Here is a 19,183-nt window from a genome sequence, read left to right on the forward strand (position 1 = left end):
AATATGTGAAATGACTAATAAGGGTATATATCATATAATTTATTTTATTATTTAAATAAATATAAAATTATAAATTTATTACATTATATTATTTATTTTATTATTAAATTAAATATATAATTATTAAATTAATATATTATATTATTTAAATAAATATATAATTATTAATTTTTTATATTATATCATTTATTTTATTATTGAAATAAGAAAATAATTATTTTTTAAGATAATTAAATAATTTAAAAAACATAGATAAAATAATAAAATAATTATTATTGTTAATAGAAAAATTTATAATTAATTTTAAGTTTTTGGATATAAATAAATATTTTATATTTTATGTTATTAATAAAAAATATTTTAACAAAGTTAAAATACATTAATTAAAATATTAAAATTACAAATAAAAAAATAAAAATATTAATAATATTAATTTTTAAGTTAAATAAAAAAGGATAATATGGTCAAAATAAAAAATAAAATCAGATCATTTATCGGTGATGAAAGCATTTCTAAAAATAGAGCTGATACAAACTGCAGCTGATAGGTATCATATCAGTTGCCCATCAGCTATCAGCTCTATTTTTTTAAACTTGTCAAACACCATAATTTACCTGTTTGGGTGTCTATTAGCTATCAGCTGCACCCAGCAGGTAAACCAAACACCCCCTAAATGTTATCTTAAAGCTGATGCTAAATAACACCTTAAAATTTTATATTTTTATTCACAGGAGATTCAATAAATTGAGTAAATGCCATACTGATATAGCCATGTCTTTTGAATAACTTTCATTAGAAGCATGAAGTAATTGATAATTATTGAGATTTAAATTTGAAATTTTTACACACTTTTAAAGACTAATCAGACTATCTAACTGTTAGAACTTGAATTTCATCCATCATGATACTCACTTTCATACTAAAATAAAGTTTTATAATAGTCCAATTTCAAATGTTTGTTTAAATTTCATTTTGATCATTTATTATGAATATATAATTATAAATTACCAATTGTACTGAAAAACAAATTAATAAAAATAAAAGTAAAAAATTATTAATGATAATAAAATGACATTGACTTGGTTTATAGATGCCCTATAATGAAGTGTATAAAATAAAGAAAATTTATAATTTAATTTTTGAGTTTTGTCCAGTATTATATTTTAGTTTCTAAATTTTAAAATATTAATTATTTAATCTTTTAATTTTATATTATATTATACTTTAATCCTTAAAATTTTAAAAATTAATTATTTAATATTTAAATTTTATACTATATCATATTTTAATTTTTATAATTTTAATATATAAAAGAATTTAATCTTTTTTTAATAGATAAAATTGTTATAAAAATTCAAATATAAAGACCAAATTGTACCATATATTAAAATTAAAGAGATAATAATTAATTTTAAAAAATTTAAAAATTAAAATATAATATAATGTAAAATTTAGTACTTAAATAATTAGTTTTTAAAATTTAAGGGCTAAAATATAATACAAGTTAAAAACAAGGGATCAAGTTACTAATTCCCCAAAATCAGATGTAAAAATACGTTAGAAATGAAAAGAAGCAATGCAGACGTTTGGTTGAGGGGGAAAAAAGACGGGCGAAGGATGATTTCGTAATAAACCAGACAAATGGAGCCTTATTAATTCAGCTAAAACCTCAAGAATTCAAGGTCCTCAACGTTAAATTATTGTATGCAAGAAGGCCAAGTCAATCGTTCAATCGGAAACAACCTCAATCTCCTCCGTAATGGCTCGGACCTCGATCACGCACTCACCTCCCACTCCTTCATGGTTCACTCCCAGAAGGTACTGCCAAATTCTTAGGGTTTGCTTCCTGTTTTCTGCTTATTTTGTTTTGATTTCTTTACATGTCTGCCAACTTAAAAGAGAAGTTTTTTAATTGTGGAAGTACTTTGATATTTTTCGTGTGCCTTGATGGTTGTGACCAGGTACTGGCTTTGGTTTACCTTAATTGTTGTTTTTATTCTTTTTTTTTTTTTTGCAGGTTGCTTATGATTTTTTGTGTGATTAATATGTTAAATTATGTGGATCGTGGTGCAATAGCAAGCAATGGAGTTAATGGGAGTATTAGGACTTGTGATGAAAAGGGAATTTGCAATTCCGGTAGTGGAATTCAGTAAGATTCATTCTATTCTTCTTCCTCTTCTATGCATGGTCTACTCAATGCCATCGCTGGAAGGGCATAAGCTGTCGAATTATATAAATTGGCATATATTAGCAACTCTCAGATTCTAATTTTTTAGCTAGCTGTTTAAGAGTGACGTATCTTTTAAGTTTATTCGTTTAATTAATTACCTGCTATATATTTTGGTTGCAGGGGGGATTTCGACTTGAACAATTTCCAGGATGGTGTTCTATCATCTGCTTTTATGGTTGGACTTCTTGTGGCTTCTCCAATATTTGCTTCCTTGGCTAAAAGGTGAGCACCTGAGTTGTGCATACTTGCATACTTGGTGCATGAAAATATGATTGAATTTTTTATAAGAATAGTTTTTAACCTAAAGATGAATTTTTTATCCCACACCTAATTTTTGAGTGGTTAGAATAAGAGGATTCTCATTTAAAGGGGAAAATTTAATTGACATTGTCTTGGCTAGACTATGTTACATGGTAGTATATTAGCTACAAATTTGAATTTCTCAATAACAAATATAAATCATTAGCTATTGAATAATAGTTTTTACTCAAGTCATCAAAATTTCCAGGAAAAAATCCTAAACATGTAATAATATAATTTGAAAGAATGAACAGAGATAATAAACAAACCACCTAAATTGTTGAATGGAAATTGATAAAACAAAATTCTTTTATTTGTAACAAGAAAGTCATATATTTTATGGTTCAAGATTAAGAGTCAATGAAAGTCTTAATAAAATAAAAATTGGAACTTGGTAGAATGTAGAGTTTACTGTTATGTACTTCTGTTTAAAGGGGTTATTACCATTAGAAAGCATTGTTGTTACATTTGGTTTTTAGGTTCCCTACTCTAATGCATGATAGATGTTTAGAAATGCAAGAGTAATTGTTATGTTTCTTTCCAGAATTCATGCAAGATTCATGAAGCTATTTTAATCTTTACCTTGTCTGGCATCTGACCATAGTTTCTAGTATGCTAATATTGAAGCAATGTAGAAACAGACGTTGATTTTCTTTTCTTTTTCATGCATTTATAGGTACTTGGGTGCAATTTGCAGTTTGTTGCCCAATTTGATTTATAAGTTTTCATATATTGTTGCCCTTGCAGTCATAATCCTTTTAGGCTAATTGGAGTTGGATTATCCGTTTGGACATTTGCAACAGCTGGGTGTGGTAGTTCATTTGATTTTTGGTCTATTGCAATATGCCGAATGTAAGTGTAAAGTGCTAGTGCTTCAAAAGAGTTCATTCTTTTTGTTTCAATTCTATATATACTATTTTCTTATAAATGGTTGTTTACAGTGTGAAACTATGAATATTGCCCTTTTAGGCTGGTTGGTGTTGGTGAGGCTTCTTTCATAAGCCTTGCGGCTCCATTTATAGATGACAATGCTCCTGTTGCTCAGGTATGTTTTATTTTGTATCTTTTCACCTTACAAGATAAGAAGTTTTCAAAAGCTGAACTTGCTGTTTTGTCTTTGTTAAATATGTAAGCTATCTATATCACTTCATTCTTTCTTATGGTTCCAGAAAACAGCCTGGCTTGCTACATTTTACATGTGCATACCAACTGGAGTTGCATTGGGTTATGTTTATGGTGGATTTGTAAGTTTACATGCTGGACCAGTTGTTTTCAGATTATTGTCAGTGTAGTCTCTTTTCAGTTTGTTTCAACTTCAATTATCTTTATTCTGTTAAGGAGATAATTTTTTTCTCTGTCTAGCTATTTCTCAATTATTCTGTTAGATTTTATGGTGAATGCCATTTTCTGCATTTTCTCAATATTTAGGTTGGAAACCATTTTAATTGGCGCTACGCATTTTGGGGAGAAGCATTTCTGATGCTTCCATTTGCTATTCTAGGATTCGTCATGAAACCTTTGACACTGAAAGGTGCATTGTTTTGATTCATCATCTGCAATTTAGAAGACTGATTTTATCCGTTTTAGAGTCTTTTAACGCTTTATTCATAATGGAAATTGTACTATAGGTTTTGCTCCTGCTGAATCAAAGGAGGTATTGACATCAATAGAAACAGTTGCTTCTATAACTGAAGGTGCTGCATGTTCCCATTATTTTCTGTTGTTGTAATTATATATTTTGCCTTTGCTTATATGATCTTATGTACAAAAGTAATTCATTTATTTAGAGAAGTGCCTTACAGTAGATTAGTTGCCTTCTATTGTAGGGTTACAAAATAGATCTTGTATTGTTGAGTGCAATATGAAAAACACTTTTGTAGCCTACATGCAGGAACTTAAGTTAGGATGCTAGTTTTCAAGTGATTCCACCATTTTTTTTTAACTTTGTTGTAGAAGACAGAGAATTTAGAGAATTTCTTTTTCTATTTTTTCATACAAAAATGATTTACAAGAATTATAAATTATATACAAAGGCTAGGACTAAATAGGAAACTAATAAATACAATGATTCCTAATTATATTCTAATTTATAGCTAATTTACACTAATTAAGGGATTTACACTAATTAAGGTTTTCTAACACTTCCCCTCAAGTTGGTTCATATATGTTGCACATGCCCAACTTGCAAACTAGGATATGAAACTCCTTACAACTTAATCCCTTAGTGAACACGTCAGCTAACTGGTCTTTCGACCCTACGTAAGAGATACTTAAGGAACTATTGATAACTTTTCTTTTATGAAGTGTCTGTCAATCTCTATATGCTTGGTCCGATCATGCTGAACTAGATTGTGAACTATACTGATGGCAGCTTTGTTATCACAGAACAAGGACAAACCACTAGCTTCCAACAATTTAATTTCTCAATCAACTTTCGTAACCATAAGCCTCTGCATTATATCTAGCTGTCACATTTTGCTTCTTGCTTCTCCAAGTGACTAGATTACCACCAACAAAAGTACAGTAACCAGATGTCAATCTCTTATCATCAAGAGATCTAGCCCAATTTATACCTGTAAAGGCCTTAATCTGAAAATGGCCATGCTTTGAGAAAAGAAGTCATTTCCCAAGTGCAGAATTTAAGTATCGCAAGATGCGGAAAAAAGTCTCCAAATGAGGTTTACGAGGATCATGCATATACTAACTCACTAGACCCGCTGCATATGCTATATTTGGTCTAGTATGCGAAAGATAAATCAGTCTGCCAATCAACCTCTGATATCTCCCTTTATCCACTGATTCCCCAACTCTAACTTACAATTTGTGATTTGCCTCAATGGGAGACTCTGCTGGTTTACAACTTAGCATTCCTGTTTTCTCCAACAGATCCAGTATGTACTTCCTTTGAGAAATAAAGATTCCTTTATCTGATCTGGCAACTTCTATTCCAAGAAAGTACTTTAACCTTCCCAAATCTTTGATTTCAAACTCCTGTGCTAGTGGCTCCTTTAGATGAGCCATTTCTTCCCTATCATCACCAGTTACCGTAATATCATCCATATAGACAATAAGCAGAGTGATCTTACCCTTATAGTGTTTTATAAATAAGGTGTGATCAGCATTGCTTTGACAGTATCCAAAGGAAATCATTGCCTTACTGAACCTGTCAAACCATGCCCTAGGTGATTGTTTTAAGCTGCAATGCTTTCTTCAATCTATAAACTTTTCCTTTGGTCTTCTTATCCTCAAATTCTGGAGGAATTTCCATATACACTTCTTCTTCCTAATCACCATGTAAAAAGACATTTTTCACATCAAACTGTTGCAAATCCCACTCAAGATTTACTGCACATGATAGTAAAATTCTGATGGTATTCATTTTAGCAATAGGAGCAAAGGTTTCTTGGTAATCTACCCCATACGTCTGTGTGAAGCTTTTTGCTACCAGCCTAGCCTTATACCTTTCAATTGAATCATCTGCTCTATGTTTCACAGTGAACACCCGCTTACATCCAACTGGTTTTTTTCCCAGTGGAAGAATAACAAGTTTCCATGTCTTATTCTTTGCCAGAGCTTTCATCTCCTCCACCGTGGCTGCCTTTAATTTTGGATCAAGACATGCTTTCTTCCAATCTTGTGGGATAGAAACAGAGGAAACAGACAATAGAAAGGCTCTATAGAATGAAGACAAAGAATCATAGGAAATGAAGTTAGAGATAGGATGTTTAGTACAGGTTCTAACACATTTTCTGAGAGCAATAGGAATATCAAGATCATTATTAGAAGAAGGAAAAGTAGACTGAGAATTAAAATTAGACTCCTCAGGAACCAAAGGAGACTCATCACATACCTCAGGATGTTCAGGAATTGAATCTAGAGATTCCGATTGATCAGCAGTCTCCTGCCCGATGGCTATATCTGTGTTGTTCCGCCAAGTATAGATTCTCAAATCTGATCTATTTAATCTCCCTCGAGATTTAGGTGACTCCCCCTAAGTATCATTATTAGGTACAGGCTTTAAACTCATATTTTCCCTTTGAAATTGAAAGTTGGGGGAAGACAAAGAAGAAGGGAAAGACACATCTTCTTCCTTCCTATACCTCCCCTGAAGAGGTGGATGGAAATAAGATTCAAATTCTCTAAAGGTAACATCCATGCTCACAAAATATTTTCGTGTAGGAGGGTGGTAACACCTATACCCCTTCTGAGTACTGAAATAACCAATAAAGACACACTTTAGGGCTCGAGGTTCTAACATCCTCCTATTAGGCTGGTGAACAAAGCAAACACAACTAAAGACCTTTGGATATAGTTATTAAAGGCGTGCCTCAGGCTCAAGGCTCACCAAGCTCGAACTCTAGCGCCTTATGCGTCTAAGTGTGCGCCTTTGTTCTGGGCACAAGGTTCTAGAAAGGCATGCCTTATTTATTTCCATCTTTAGCGAGCACTTTTATTGGCAAAAAAGACTATCATTTAAACTAAAACCAGCAAACCCAATTCAAGATATATGCCAAAGAAAAAAAAAAGGAAAAGTACCACATTTATTTTACTTTTATGGATTTTTTAAATCTTTTACTTTGCGCCTCACCTCACTAAGGTGTGCGCCTTGCGCCTAGGCTCCAGGACTCTTCAGCGCCTTAGTGCGCTTTGAGCCTTTAATAACTATGCTTTTGAAGAAACAGTGTATGAATTTTTACATTACAAAACCTCTAAAGAACTCTTAAATTCTAAAGTCTGGAGTAGTATCCTGTTAATAAGATATGCAGCAGAAAGAATAGCATCCCCCAGTAAGGTTTGGGAATATTCATTGTAAACATAAGAGACCTAGCAACCTCAAGTAAGTGTCTATTTTTTCTGTCAGACATTCCATTTTGAGCACTAGTGTTAACACAACTAGTCTGATGCAAAATTCCATGTGACTTCAAATATTCATGGAAAACTCTATTCATATACTCTGTGCCATTATGAGTTCTCAGCATTTTAACATGAGCATCAAACTGAGTGCTAATTATTTCGTGATACTGTTGAAAAGATGAATATACTTCATTTTTCCCTTTCATCAGATATACCCAAGTTAACCTACTGCAACAATCAATAAAGGTCACAAACCATCTATAACCCGATAAAGATACAGTTTGAGTAGGCCCCCTCACATCAGAATGGATAATCATAAAAGGAACTGAAGCCTTATTATTTATTGCAGGATAAGATTGTCTAGTATGTTTGACAAACTCACAAGCATCACATACTAACAATTTAGTTTTGCATTGCTTAAACAAAGGATGATAAAGTTTCTCTAAAACAATAAATGAAGGATGTCTAAGTCTCCTATGTCACTGGATAATTTCTTCCTCAACACCCATGGACTGTCCCAACATGGCCTGATCAACACAATCATTCAATAAATATAGCCCATCTTGCAGTCTACTACTGCCAATCGTTCTCCCTGTTATCAATTCCTAAAATACACGGTGAGTGGGAAAAAATTCAATTTTGCAGTTGAGAGCTTTTGTGATAGAACTGACAGATGGCAGATTAATAGGCAAACTAGGCACATGTAAGACAGAACTAAGACTTATAGTAAGAGTGCATTTAACAAAACCTGTTCTAGAAACTTTAGATAAGGATCCATCCGCAGTGCGTAGTTTTTCTTTGCCTGAACATGGAGAATAGGATATGAATTTATTCGAAGAGCCTGTCATATGTTTGTTTGCTTTAGAATCTATAACTCAAAATAAATTATTATGATTGACAAAAAAGCATTACCTGAGTTGACGAAGTTAGAAGAGGCAACTGTAGTGGATTGTGATTCAAGCTGTGACAGGAATCGCTTTAGAGTCTGTATTTCTTCATTGGAAAATATCCCAGTGATAGCAGTATCTTCAGAAACACTCACAGCTTCAGATATATTTGCTTGTGGTTTAGCAGAGCCCTTCCTTTTTTCTCTACACCCTTTATTTGGACAGTCATGCAGCTTCCATTATTGTTCTTTGGTGTGCCGGGATTTTCTATAGTAGTCACAATGCAAGTGATCCTTATCTGATGGATCATGTGACTGTTTTCGTAAGGAGTTAGCAGTCAGTCCAGCCTTATCAACAGTTGTAGAATTGATCATGATACTCCTTCTGCTCTCCTCCTGCTGAACATAAGAATATATCTGCCTTAAGGTGGGCAAAGGATCCTTCTCAATCAATTTATGGAACTTAACTGCATCAGCTGGACATGAAGCCTAAAAGTCCTTATAGAAATCCAACTCTTGCCATAGACCACTCAAATCTGCATAATACTGAGTAACAGTCAACTCACCTTGTTTCATTCCATGAACCTTGTTTCTAAGCTTATAAACTTGTGCATCATTCCCAACTTGAGAAACAGTCTGAGAAACAACACTCCAAATGGTAGCTGTACTGTCTAATAGTAAATACCCACGAGCTATATAAGGTTGCATAAAATTGATGAGCCATCACATAACAAAAGAGTTCTCCGACTCCCACTGATTGTAGGTAGAACTAGCACTTTCTGGCTTTTTTTTTATCTCCAATGATATACCCTTGCAGTCCTCTAACCTGAATGAACAGTATATAGGATCTAGACCATGCCAAATAATTAGTTCCATCCAACTTTATAGGACTAATTTGTAAAGAGGGATTATCACCGACAAATTCAGCCTTTGTTTCAGAGGATTACTTCTTTTCATCGGTCATTTTTCAATTAAAGGAATAGGTATTGAGGCAGAAAGCAAGAAACTGGACAACAGAAGGTATCAAAAAAATAAATGCGCAAATCAGGTGTGGAAACACGTTGGTTAGAGGCGCGCCAGACAGGGAAGGTCGTCGGCAAGAGGCACGGCCGGAGAAATTATCAGGAAAAGAGTGCATGCGCCGGCGCGTGAAGAATGACGCAAGGCTTCTAGAGGCATGTGAGCTCACGCACTTCACTGAACGGCGGCGGGACTCCGGGCGTAGGCCGATCAGCTGGTGTCCTTCCTCCTCAGGTGGGGGGTGACAATTACCTCCCTTCCTAGAATGACGTAGAAGCTTGACCCACAAAAAAAAAAAAAAAAAAACTATCCAGAACTACATTGTTAAGGCCAAAAAATTTTGGCACAGCTCTGATACCATGTAGAAGACATAGAATTTAAAGAATTTCTTTTATATTTCTTCATACAAAAATGATTTACAAGAATTTTAATTTATATATAAAGACTAGGACTAAATAGGAAATTAATAAATACAATGATTTCTAATTATATTCTAATTTACAGCTAATTTACACTAATTAAGGGATTTATACTAATTAAGGGATTCTAACATTTGTGTTAATATAAAATTAAAAGTATGCATGAATCATGAATGGACACTCAAAACTTAATTGCTGCAACTTGTTAAGTTTTATTCACTTCCTTTTAGCTTTCATTTCTTTGTGATTTTATTCATGCTTCTAGTGGAGCCATTTGATTACCTTTTGTACTTCACTGAGACCCCAATGAAATAAATCCTTTTGCATCGCTCTGAACTCACGTCTCCTAAGAGTCCTATTCTGGACTTATTTTTGTGGTTAAATACTTGTTTTATTTTATAGATTGCTTATCATTCATATGAGATCAGTTTTATATGTGGCATTGTGGATTGGCATCCTCTTGGTGTTGATATGTAGATCATTTACGTGAAAAATGGGGGAAAATTTATTCAAAGAGTCACCATCAAAAAATCAGGTGGCAAAACTATATTAAGGTTAATTTCTTTGGGCACTTGAATCTGGAAGATAGGTTACATTGGGAGTATGCTTGGCAGAAATTATGCCACAGAATTAGATGTACTTTGTCCATTAACATTTTACTAAAAGAGAACATCATACTACTTGTAAGAATTTTAAATGAAGGTTTCTTACAATCCAAGTTGAACACTTCTTTATTTATTGGCCAAATGATAAAAAAAAAACCCAAATCTTTGCTTGGAATTTCAATTTTATCTAAAACTTTTAATTTTGTAAATTTGATCCTCAAACTTTGACATTATTTTCTATTTTAGCGATTGGGTCATCTCTACCCAAAATTGCTTAAGTTAAATTGGATTTTTCAGTTCATAATTTTTGTTTTTGGTATGAAGCTCATTAATGAAATATAATTTTTTTTTTTTCCAAATCATCAAAGCTATGTTAATAATTTCATTTATTTTCACCTATCAATAACTTAGTTGCTAAAATTGAAACAAATGTCGAAGGTTGAAAGATCAAATCGAAAAAATTAAAAGTTTTGGCTACAATCGAAAATGTGAGCTATGGCTGGATTTTTTAGTCATTTAGGCGTTATTTATTGCATGATGAAGTTACTTTTGGGACTTGACATAATCTATTATATTTTAGCTTACTATTTTACTTAAAGCGGGCTCTAGATCTTTCTGAAGATATAGCCCTAAAGTGGGTGGAATAAAGTAAACAGATCTATGTAGCGGACCCCAACTTGTTCGGGATTAAGGCTTAGTGAGTTGAGTCTATTTATATGTGGTTAATGTGCAGAAAATGGCTGCTGTAATGACTGCGCTGTGACAATGGTCATGTTTCTTTAAACTTTGTGAGCCTATTTCTTTTAAGATGTTCACGTGGCAGCAGAGCCATGTTTTTCAAGCATGCTGAACTGGAACAATCAATAAATCTTTGATTCATGGAATGGACTTGATTTATTTATTTTGGGTCTCATTATTTTTGCCCAGAGAAATTCAATTATCACTGTAGTAGTTTGGACTTAGATGGAAGAGACTTTGTGGTCGTAATACCTTAAAATAAATGTAGCTGAGTGATATATCATGTTGCCTACATGCAGTAGGACAAAATCAGTTTTGCTAGTTATCTTTGTGCGAGGACATATTCATTTTGTAGTGACACTGCTGCTGAATTCCCTTCTTGTTGGAAATTGTAAATTGTGACTTCCATTTGTCAATGAAACTAGCTGATTTTATTAGACCTAAATCTTTTTTTCTTGATTCTGTGAGTAATTGATGCAATCTTCTTTCTTTTGTTATTGGCCTTTCTTTGTTCATCCCTTGATTGCAAGGGCTCTCCTTTTTCTTTCTAAACAATAATTTTCTCGTTGCAGAGGATGATAATGAAGGTATCAATAGTCAAGCATCTGTTAAAGGCTCAAAGTGAGTGGCTCTTGTTTTCTGTTGAATATCAGTAATTCATTATCAGTTTTTGTATAATGAGTGAACTTTTAATTTAAATTGAAAACTGTGTGAAGGAAAAAAAAAAACCAAATTCAAATAAATTAAAAAGCTGCATAGCAAAGAAAGGAAATTCTATACCAAAGGAACTGATTACTTGTTTTTTTCTTGCTGGGGATATTAACTTTTGGTGAGAAGCTTTTGAATTCAAATTACTGTAGAGATATCTCACTCTGTCACTCACTCAAGGAACCTGTCTCAAACCAGCTGCCATATCAAAAAATGAATTTGATTGGGTAAATTCCACCGGCTGTTCCTCAACTTGGGTAGTTGTTTCATTTCAGTCACTCAACTTCAATTTGTTAAAATAAAATCCTTCAACTTTAGTTTTGTTTTAGAAAAAGTTCCTTTAATCTGCAATAGCAGGTATCTAGATTCATTTTCTTTTTTTTTTTCCTTAACAAGCACTAAATTAATATTTAATCAAAATATTTTATAAATTATTATTTATTGTTTATTATTTTTTTATTTTTTATATAAAAAATAAAATAGTGATAAAATATCATATATCACTAAAATATTATTTTAAAATTTAAAACTTGTTACTACTCTATTACTATTCTTCCACGTTGTTACAAATTAAATTTTAATTAATAATAAAAAAACATATATATAATTAATAAGTTTATTAATAAATTTAGTTAAAATAAAATAATTTTGTTGATAATAATTATTAATTGATTTAATCATAAAAATAAGAAAGAGAAAAAGAAGGAAAGAGGAGAATATTCTTTTTAACCTGGAAACCTGCTGTTGCAGGTCAGGAGGACTTTTTCTGAAACAAAACTAAAGTTGAGAGATTTTATTTTAACAAATTAAAGTTAAGTGACTGAAATGAAATAACCACATAAGTTGAGGGATGATTGGTGCAATTTATCCGAATTTGATCCAAGGGATTATAATTAATAGCTAGTTAATGTGTAGAGTGTCCAAAAAAAAATATTGTACTTTCAATACCTTGTTCTGTAGATCATAACTGAATGATGCACAGCAGGCTAAGTGAGGATGAGAGGCAAGTATTGTGCATGCTGAGTTGGTGCAAAACATGTTGCCTTTTATATGTCGATATGTTAAAATTTCAAAGAATACAAACGCGAAATCTTTTCTTTACAAGTCAAACACATGTCATGGATTGATGGCAAGGCAGAGTGGCCAACTTAGTTCCCTCACCCGTGCTAGAGTGCTTTTGTGGTGTTTTGTTTTTCCAGTAATTTGTTGAAGATGGATCACCTTTAAACTATATTTTCAATGCATGCTCAATACAAAATGGGATAATGCATCATTAAACCCAAATAGCCAACATCAATCATTTTGCTATTCTTGATTGTCACTTTATTTTAAATGGCAGGTTGAAGGGCAAAGCTAAAATTTTACAGCAGTTATCACAAGTTTCAAAGGATATTGAAGTGCTGTTGCTTGACAGAGTTTATGTTGTAAATGTTCTAGGTGCTTGCTCTTTTTCTTGTTGTTTTTGCTTGTTCTTTCTTAACTTAATATTTATCCTAGGGTGAGCAGATTTCGGTTCAAATCGAAAAATCGAACCGAAACAAATCAATTCGGTTCAATCGGTTCGGTTTTATATTATAAAAATTTTGGTTATTTCGGTTCGGTTTTGAAGGGAAAAAATTGGTTGAACCGAAACCGAACCGAATAGTAATTTTATATATTCAAATCGAACCAGATTGAATCGAATTGATTTTTGAATTGATTTATTTTTATGGGAAATTTATGAATTTTATTTAATTTTTTATATATAAATTGTTTAATTTTATTGATTAATGGTTATTAGATTCAAATTAAAATCAAAATTAGACCAAATAACTTGAAAATCAAGTCTAAATTAAAAAATCAATTAAAAATCAAAACCGATCGGTTTGAACCGAATCGAACCGAAATAGAGTGGTTCGGTTTGATTCAGTTTTTCATCTATTTCGGTTCGGCTCGGTTCGGTTTCTAAAATATGTAATTCAGTTTTCATAATTTAATTCGATTCAGTTTGGTTCTATTCGGTTTGAACCAAATGCTCACCCCTAATTTATCCAATGCCTTGCTTCAGTTTTCATGGTTATGTTTTCATTGGAATTCTTACCATGGAATGAATATGTGATTTGTAGTGGTTACTTTCAGGTTACTTATTTGTTTCTTAGTTGCCAGGTTATATATCGTACAACTTTGTTATTGGAGCATACTCATACTGGGGACCAAAAGCTGGTTATAATATTTATCATATGGTATTGTTAACTACTAATTCTCGTTTTGCCTTATTTTCATTTGATGATTTTCCCCCTTCCGATAGGGGCCCATCAATTGCTTAGTTTAATTGGCTGTTGTGGTGTTGGTGATGTAATCATTTAGTTTTGAGGCTTTTGATAGAGTAATGCAGACATGATGTTTGGAGGGATTACAATTGTTTGTGGAATTTTGGGAACTTTAGCCGGAGGCTTCATACTTGATCGCATGAATGCTACAATCTCTAATGCTTTTAAGGTGAGTTATTTTAGACATGTTACGTTTGAATGGGAATGAAATAAAGGATTTGATCTAAGCATTTAGTTCTGATTATTTAAATTTGAAAAAAAGACATAATACTATAACAATAACTCCGACAAAAAAAATCAGCAGATCTATAGGTTTACATATAAAGTTAAGAGGCCTACTATATCTCTTTCATATAAATTATTTAAACAGTTGATTAATTTGAAAATTCAATTGCGCCGCTTTTTTAGTGTATTGTACTACAAGGTTGTCTCTCTTTCTATTACAGCTTCTATCTGGAGCAACATTTCTGGGTGCAATCTTTTGCTTCAGTGCATTCTGTCTAAGGAGCTTGTTTGGTTTCATAGTCCTGTTTTCTGTAGGTGAACTACTTGTCTTTGCTACTCAGGTAATATGCTAATCCTATGATTGGGGTTGAAAATCAGTATTTCAAGTAACAATGTTCAGTTCAAAAAAAAAAAATGTCTTCTTGTGTTTGCGTAGATGGCTTTACTTATTTGTTATTTTGTTTATGAACCTTCAAAGGTTATTTATTGACATATAATGCATTTCATTCCCATCAAAAGAATTAAAATATATCCTGTGGTTGATTTGATGATATAGGTTGTCAATATAAACCATAACAACCATGCTTCTCCTAGATAATTAACACATGATGATATTCTACCAATGCATGGGAAATTGAATTTCATAAATGGCAACATGTTTGTTCTATTACATGCTTTCTTGGACAAGACCTCAGTACATTGTTATTGCTATTGCTAATGGAGAATGCTATCTATGTTATTCCAATGTTCCACTATTTGTGAACATTGACTTTAATATTTCAGTGTGCAATGAATCTGATGTCTTCATTGTCCTCATTGTTGCTCAAACAGAGAAGCTTATGCTGTGGGTTTTCATTTTGGCATTATTCTTTTTTTTACTTTTTTTTAAATTTTAAATGATTGAACTTCAACTTGTCATGTTATATCATGTGTTATAGTGTTAATTAGTTTTCATAAACTGACTTCATTCTCTTGGGTCTTATGATCTCCATGGAATGGCACCCTTGTGGCTTGATGTGCTCCAATATGTTCTGGTTTCATTTATATTTATGTTTGGCACATGTTTCCTTCATTACACATTTCTAAGGATTTAACCCAAAATCGTTTACAGTGAAGAAAGCGAATCCATATAGCCGACCTCAAATTTTTGGGATAAAGGCTTAGTTGAGTTGAGTTGAGTTGAGTTGTACATGTTTCCTTCCTATTTTTCTTTTATTGTGCAACATTCTTTATCCCTGAGGGAGAGGCTTTTGCTTAACTACTTTTTATTGTGATTATCTCAGTTCTATGTTGCAACTGCTGGCTTTCTATTTTGTGGCAAATATCCAAATTGCTTAGTGGAATTGGAGAAGTTGTTTGTGTACCATACAGTTGCTTTTTTTACTACACAGATATGTTGTCAATAGGATGATGTTTCTTTTGCAGGCTCCAGTTAATTTTGTGTGTCTGCATTGTGTCAAACCTGGTTTGAGACCCTTATCTATGGCTATCTCAACTGTATCAATCCACATATTTGGTGATGTACCTTCTTCCCCACTTGTTGGGGTCCTACAGGTGTGCTTTGGAATCCAATTCAACCATATTTTTGAAGCAGCAAAAAGTATTTTATGATGTGTTGATTTCGCATGCATAAATAATGTAAGGAGTATATCACAAATGGATGCACCAATTGTTTCTTGTTGATGTTCTAATTTTAATAATATGACTTATAGACCTTTTGCTTTTTTAAAATGAATAAATAATTCCCTATCATTCTTTTTGCAAGATTATTAATGGCTACTTCTAGGTAAGGTAAAGTACCATTGATTTATTGTTCAACTTAGGAAGTTTTTGCTTTAAGGTAATAGGATCTTATGCCAAGATATCATTTGTAGCCCATGTTTTATTTTTGTTTACCAACATAGCCTCCACAGGTTATCTTTTTTCTTTTATCTTTTTTTTTTTTTTTTCGTTTTTCAATATTTTGTCGCCATATCTCTAATATTTTCCATATTCCATTTACAGGATAACATCAACAATTGGAGGGAAACAGCACTTATTCTAACAGCTGTGCTGTTTCTTGCCGCTGCAATATGGTTTATAGGTAACTATCAGATAATTAGCGATGTACTATTCTCCCATATTTTTGAAAGCCCATTAACGTCAATAGAAAATCAGTCTCTTTTCACTTTCCATAGTTGAATTAATTGCAAGTAGAAACTTGATGAAATTCATAAGTTGCATATATGTTGTTGGTTTTTCTATATTTTATTCCATTTTTAGCTATAATAATTCTTTGTTTCAAAAATCTATGCCTATAATTTTAACAATTCACCTAATAAACTTTTGAAATCACCACAACTAAATTATCCAGTCAAATTCTGGTGAAATTAGCAATGAAGAATGCCCAAGTGTAAACTGGACCTTGCAGTTCAATGACTAGAGGCTGACATGGAAAATTAAAATAATAATAATAATAATACCCCATCCATCTCATTTCACTTGTTTTTTAAGGTTTTTGCACAAGGATTAAGGAATTGACTGAATAATCTCATTTTAAAACACACACACACACAAATAATTGACTAAAGTGCCATTGTACTCAATGATAGCCTTTACACGCAAAAACAAGCCTTGTATTGCTCAAATCAAATGTCGCAAGTTCAAACTCCAACTTTAATTTAATTCTCCTTCAAATTCCTAATGAAATCAAACAACTGGGAGAGGTTCATTGATGACCAGAAAAGGTGGAAGATGGTCTAATTGGCTTGGATGGTGTTGGGGAAACCAAAAATGGTGGACAGGTTCAATTGCCACTTCCCCTTCTTATTTCTCGTTGGGTTTGTTGCTCCAATTGGTTGTTTGTTATTTTGTTCTTTGGATTTCTTTTTGATTAGGTTTTAAATAGACTACACTTGTTCAATTTGGCTGAATTTGTTGCTTGTGGGTTATTTAATGATCAATAGACTAAGCTTGTTGATTTTGGTTGTATTTCTTTAGGCTTGCTGATTACTTTGTTGATTGAATTTGAGGTAAGGTTGATGAATTGGAGTTTGCTGGATTGGAGTTTTGTGGAAAAAACATAGGGGAGAGAGAAATGGAGATGTCCAACAAACGCATAGAGAATTATTTGTTTTATACGTCTTTTTGATATGACATTTGCTACAATAGACAATTTTGAGGTAATAACAACAACAACTACTACTAAGTCTTAATCTTAACCTAGTAGGGGTATGGATTTTTTTTCGCCATCCAACTGTGTTAAACATTAGGTATGCATCAATATCCAAAACTTGTACATCTTTTGATACTGTGTCCCTCAACTTCATCTTAAGCCTCTCATTTTTCCTTCTCACTCATTTCTCTATTAACTCATCATATTTTTGTAGACATTTGATTATCTGCATTTGACATGACCAATTCATCTAAAATGAACCTCTCTCATTTTATCTCCAATATGTGCTACATGCATTCTCTGGCAGATTTGGTCCTCCTTAATCTTGTCTATTATCATTTTACTAGACATTCATCTTAACATCCGAATTTTTGTCACACTCATCTTGTAAGTATGTTTAACCATATATGCCCAACATTATCTCGCTACAACATAGTTGGTTTGACAGTCCTATAGAACTTACCTTTCACTTGTTAGGGATCTTCCCATCACGTAATACACTTGTTGCACTCTTCTATTTCATCCATCCTGTATTGATTCTATGAGTTATATCTTCATCTAAAACTCCATTCTTCTATATGATATTGATATTGCATTTTATTACAAAACTCTATACAAACGAACCTCACCTCCTTTTGTTATATGAGAGTTATGTTACACTACATATGCTCTGTCTTACTTCTACTTAGCTTAAAACCCTTGCTCTCAAGAGTCTCACAACTCCAACTTATGATCAACTCCTCCACTAGTTTCATTAACTAATACAATATCATCTGCAAACAAGCGTGCCTTGGAGAATACAAGTATACCTCTACAGAACATGCATCTATATTATTTCTTTAACTAAGAAATTAATGAATAAATTAGGTTAGCGTTAAATTAGGTTAGCGTTGGATTTGAATGTAGTCTTTGCTCTGGATTAATCTTTTATGTGCTTAATTAAAGAGGCTTTCTCAGCATATTGAGGAAGCACTCTGGTGTTTTGTCACTGTAAGCTATTTCCACAATGGACCAAGCCACCAACCATGAATATACAGTGTATGGTATGAATTAACATGTCTGAATGTCTTCAACGCCAATCATGTACTGTGAATCTCCCTGTTATCTTTAAAATTTTTCATATATGCTTGGACAGGGGTTTTTCTGAAGAGTGTGGACATGTTTAATGAGGATGGGGAAAATCAAGTCTCCGCGAAAGCGAGCATGGAGCCATTGCTTGAAGAGGACAGGTCTGAGATGCCAGATAATTTTAATGAAGCATAAATATTCAGAATCCTACCTACACTACAGCTTCAGTTACAGCTCCAGGTTGACGTTGTTTACAAAATATGCTTGTTTCATCCCGCATATACTGCGAAGGTTATAGTTTACTTGTATGTAGTTAACAATTATGTACATATTGTGAGAAATGAAAGAAACATTGGTTCTTTGTACATCCTGCTCATAGTGAAAGGAATTCCAAAAGAATCGATCACCCCATTGAGTCTCTTTAATGATAGTGAACTGATTTGTGTGTGCTACCATCATCTGTTTTGTCAATTTTGCATAATATGGGATGTTTATGTCTTCAAAAGAAAAAGAATTTTCCCTGTTGATTTCTGATAAAGAAGGAAAAGTGTTGGTGAAAGATGAAGACATTAAAGAAAGATGGAGAAATTATTTTAATGATCTCTTTAATAATAGTCAAAATGGAAATAGCGTGAATATAGATTATAGAACAATAGAAAAGAATGTA

The 19,183-nt window shown here is 32.6% G+C and overlaps 1 protein-coding gene across 1 annotated transcript; it reads left to right on the forward strand.

The window, feature by feature from the left end:
- The first annotated feature begins 1,537 nt into the window (after positions 1-1,537).
- LOC110646186 (probable sphingolipid transporter spinster homolog 2) lies at positions 1,538-18,968 on the forward strand. Its single transcript, XM_021799546.2, has 16 exons — positions 1,538-1,818; positions 2,018-2,149; positions 2,351-2,452; positions 3,278-3,382; positions 3,500-3,575; positions 3,700-3,774; positions 3,959-4,061; positions 4,159-4,224; positions 11,625-11,673; positions 13,100-13,197; positions 13,906-13,982; positions 14,125-14,238; positions 14,516-14,635; positions 15,720-15,848; positions 16,299-16,377; positions 18,584-18,968. The coding sequence occupies exons 1-16, from the start codon at positions 1,760-1,762 to the stop codon at positions 18,709-18,711; spliced, it is 1,512 nt and encodes a 503-aa protein (XP_021655238.1). The 5' UTR covers positions 1,538-1,759; the 3' UTR covers positions 18,712-18,968.
- The last annotated feature ends 215 nt before the right edge of the window (positions 18,969-19,183 follow it).

Source organism: Hevea brasiliensis, chromosome 10 (assembly GCF_030052815.1).
Source record: "Hevea brasiliensis isolate MT/VB/25A 57/8 chromosome 10, ASM3005281v1, whole genome shotgun sequence".
In the NCBI taxonomy this organism is placed as follows: Eukaryota; Viridiplantae; Streptophyta; class Magnoliopsida; order Malpighiales; family Euphorbiaceae; genus Hevea; species Hevea brasiliensis.

Coding starts and splice junctions, on each gene's coding strand:
- LOC110646186 (XM_021799546.2), top strand. CDS start 1,760: ATGGCTCGGACCTCGATCACGCACTCACCTCCCACTCCTTCATGGTTC. Junction 3,576..3,699: donor ACAATGCTCCTGTTGCTCAG/GTATGTTTTATT, acceptor TTATGGTTCCAG/AAAACAGCCTGGCTTGCTAC. Junction 11,674..13,099: donor GCATCTGTTAAAGGCTCAAA/GTGAGTGGCTCT, acceptor TTTAAATGGCAG/GTTGAAGGGCAAAGCTAAAA.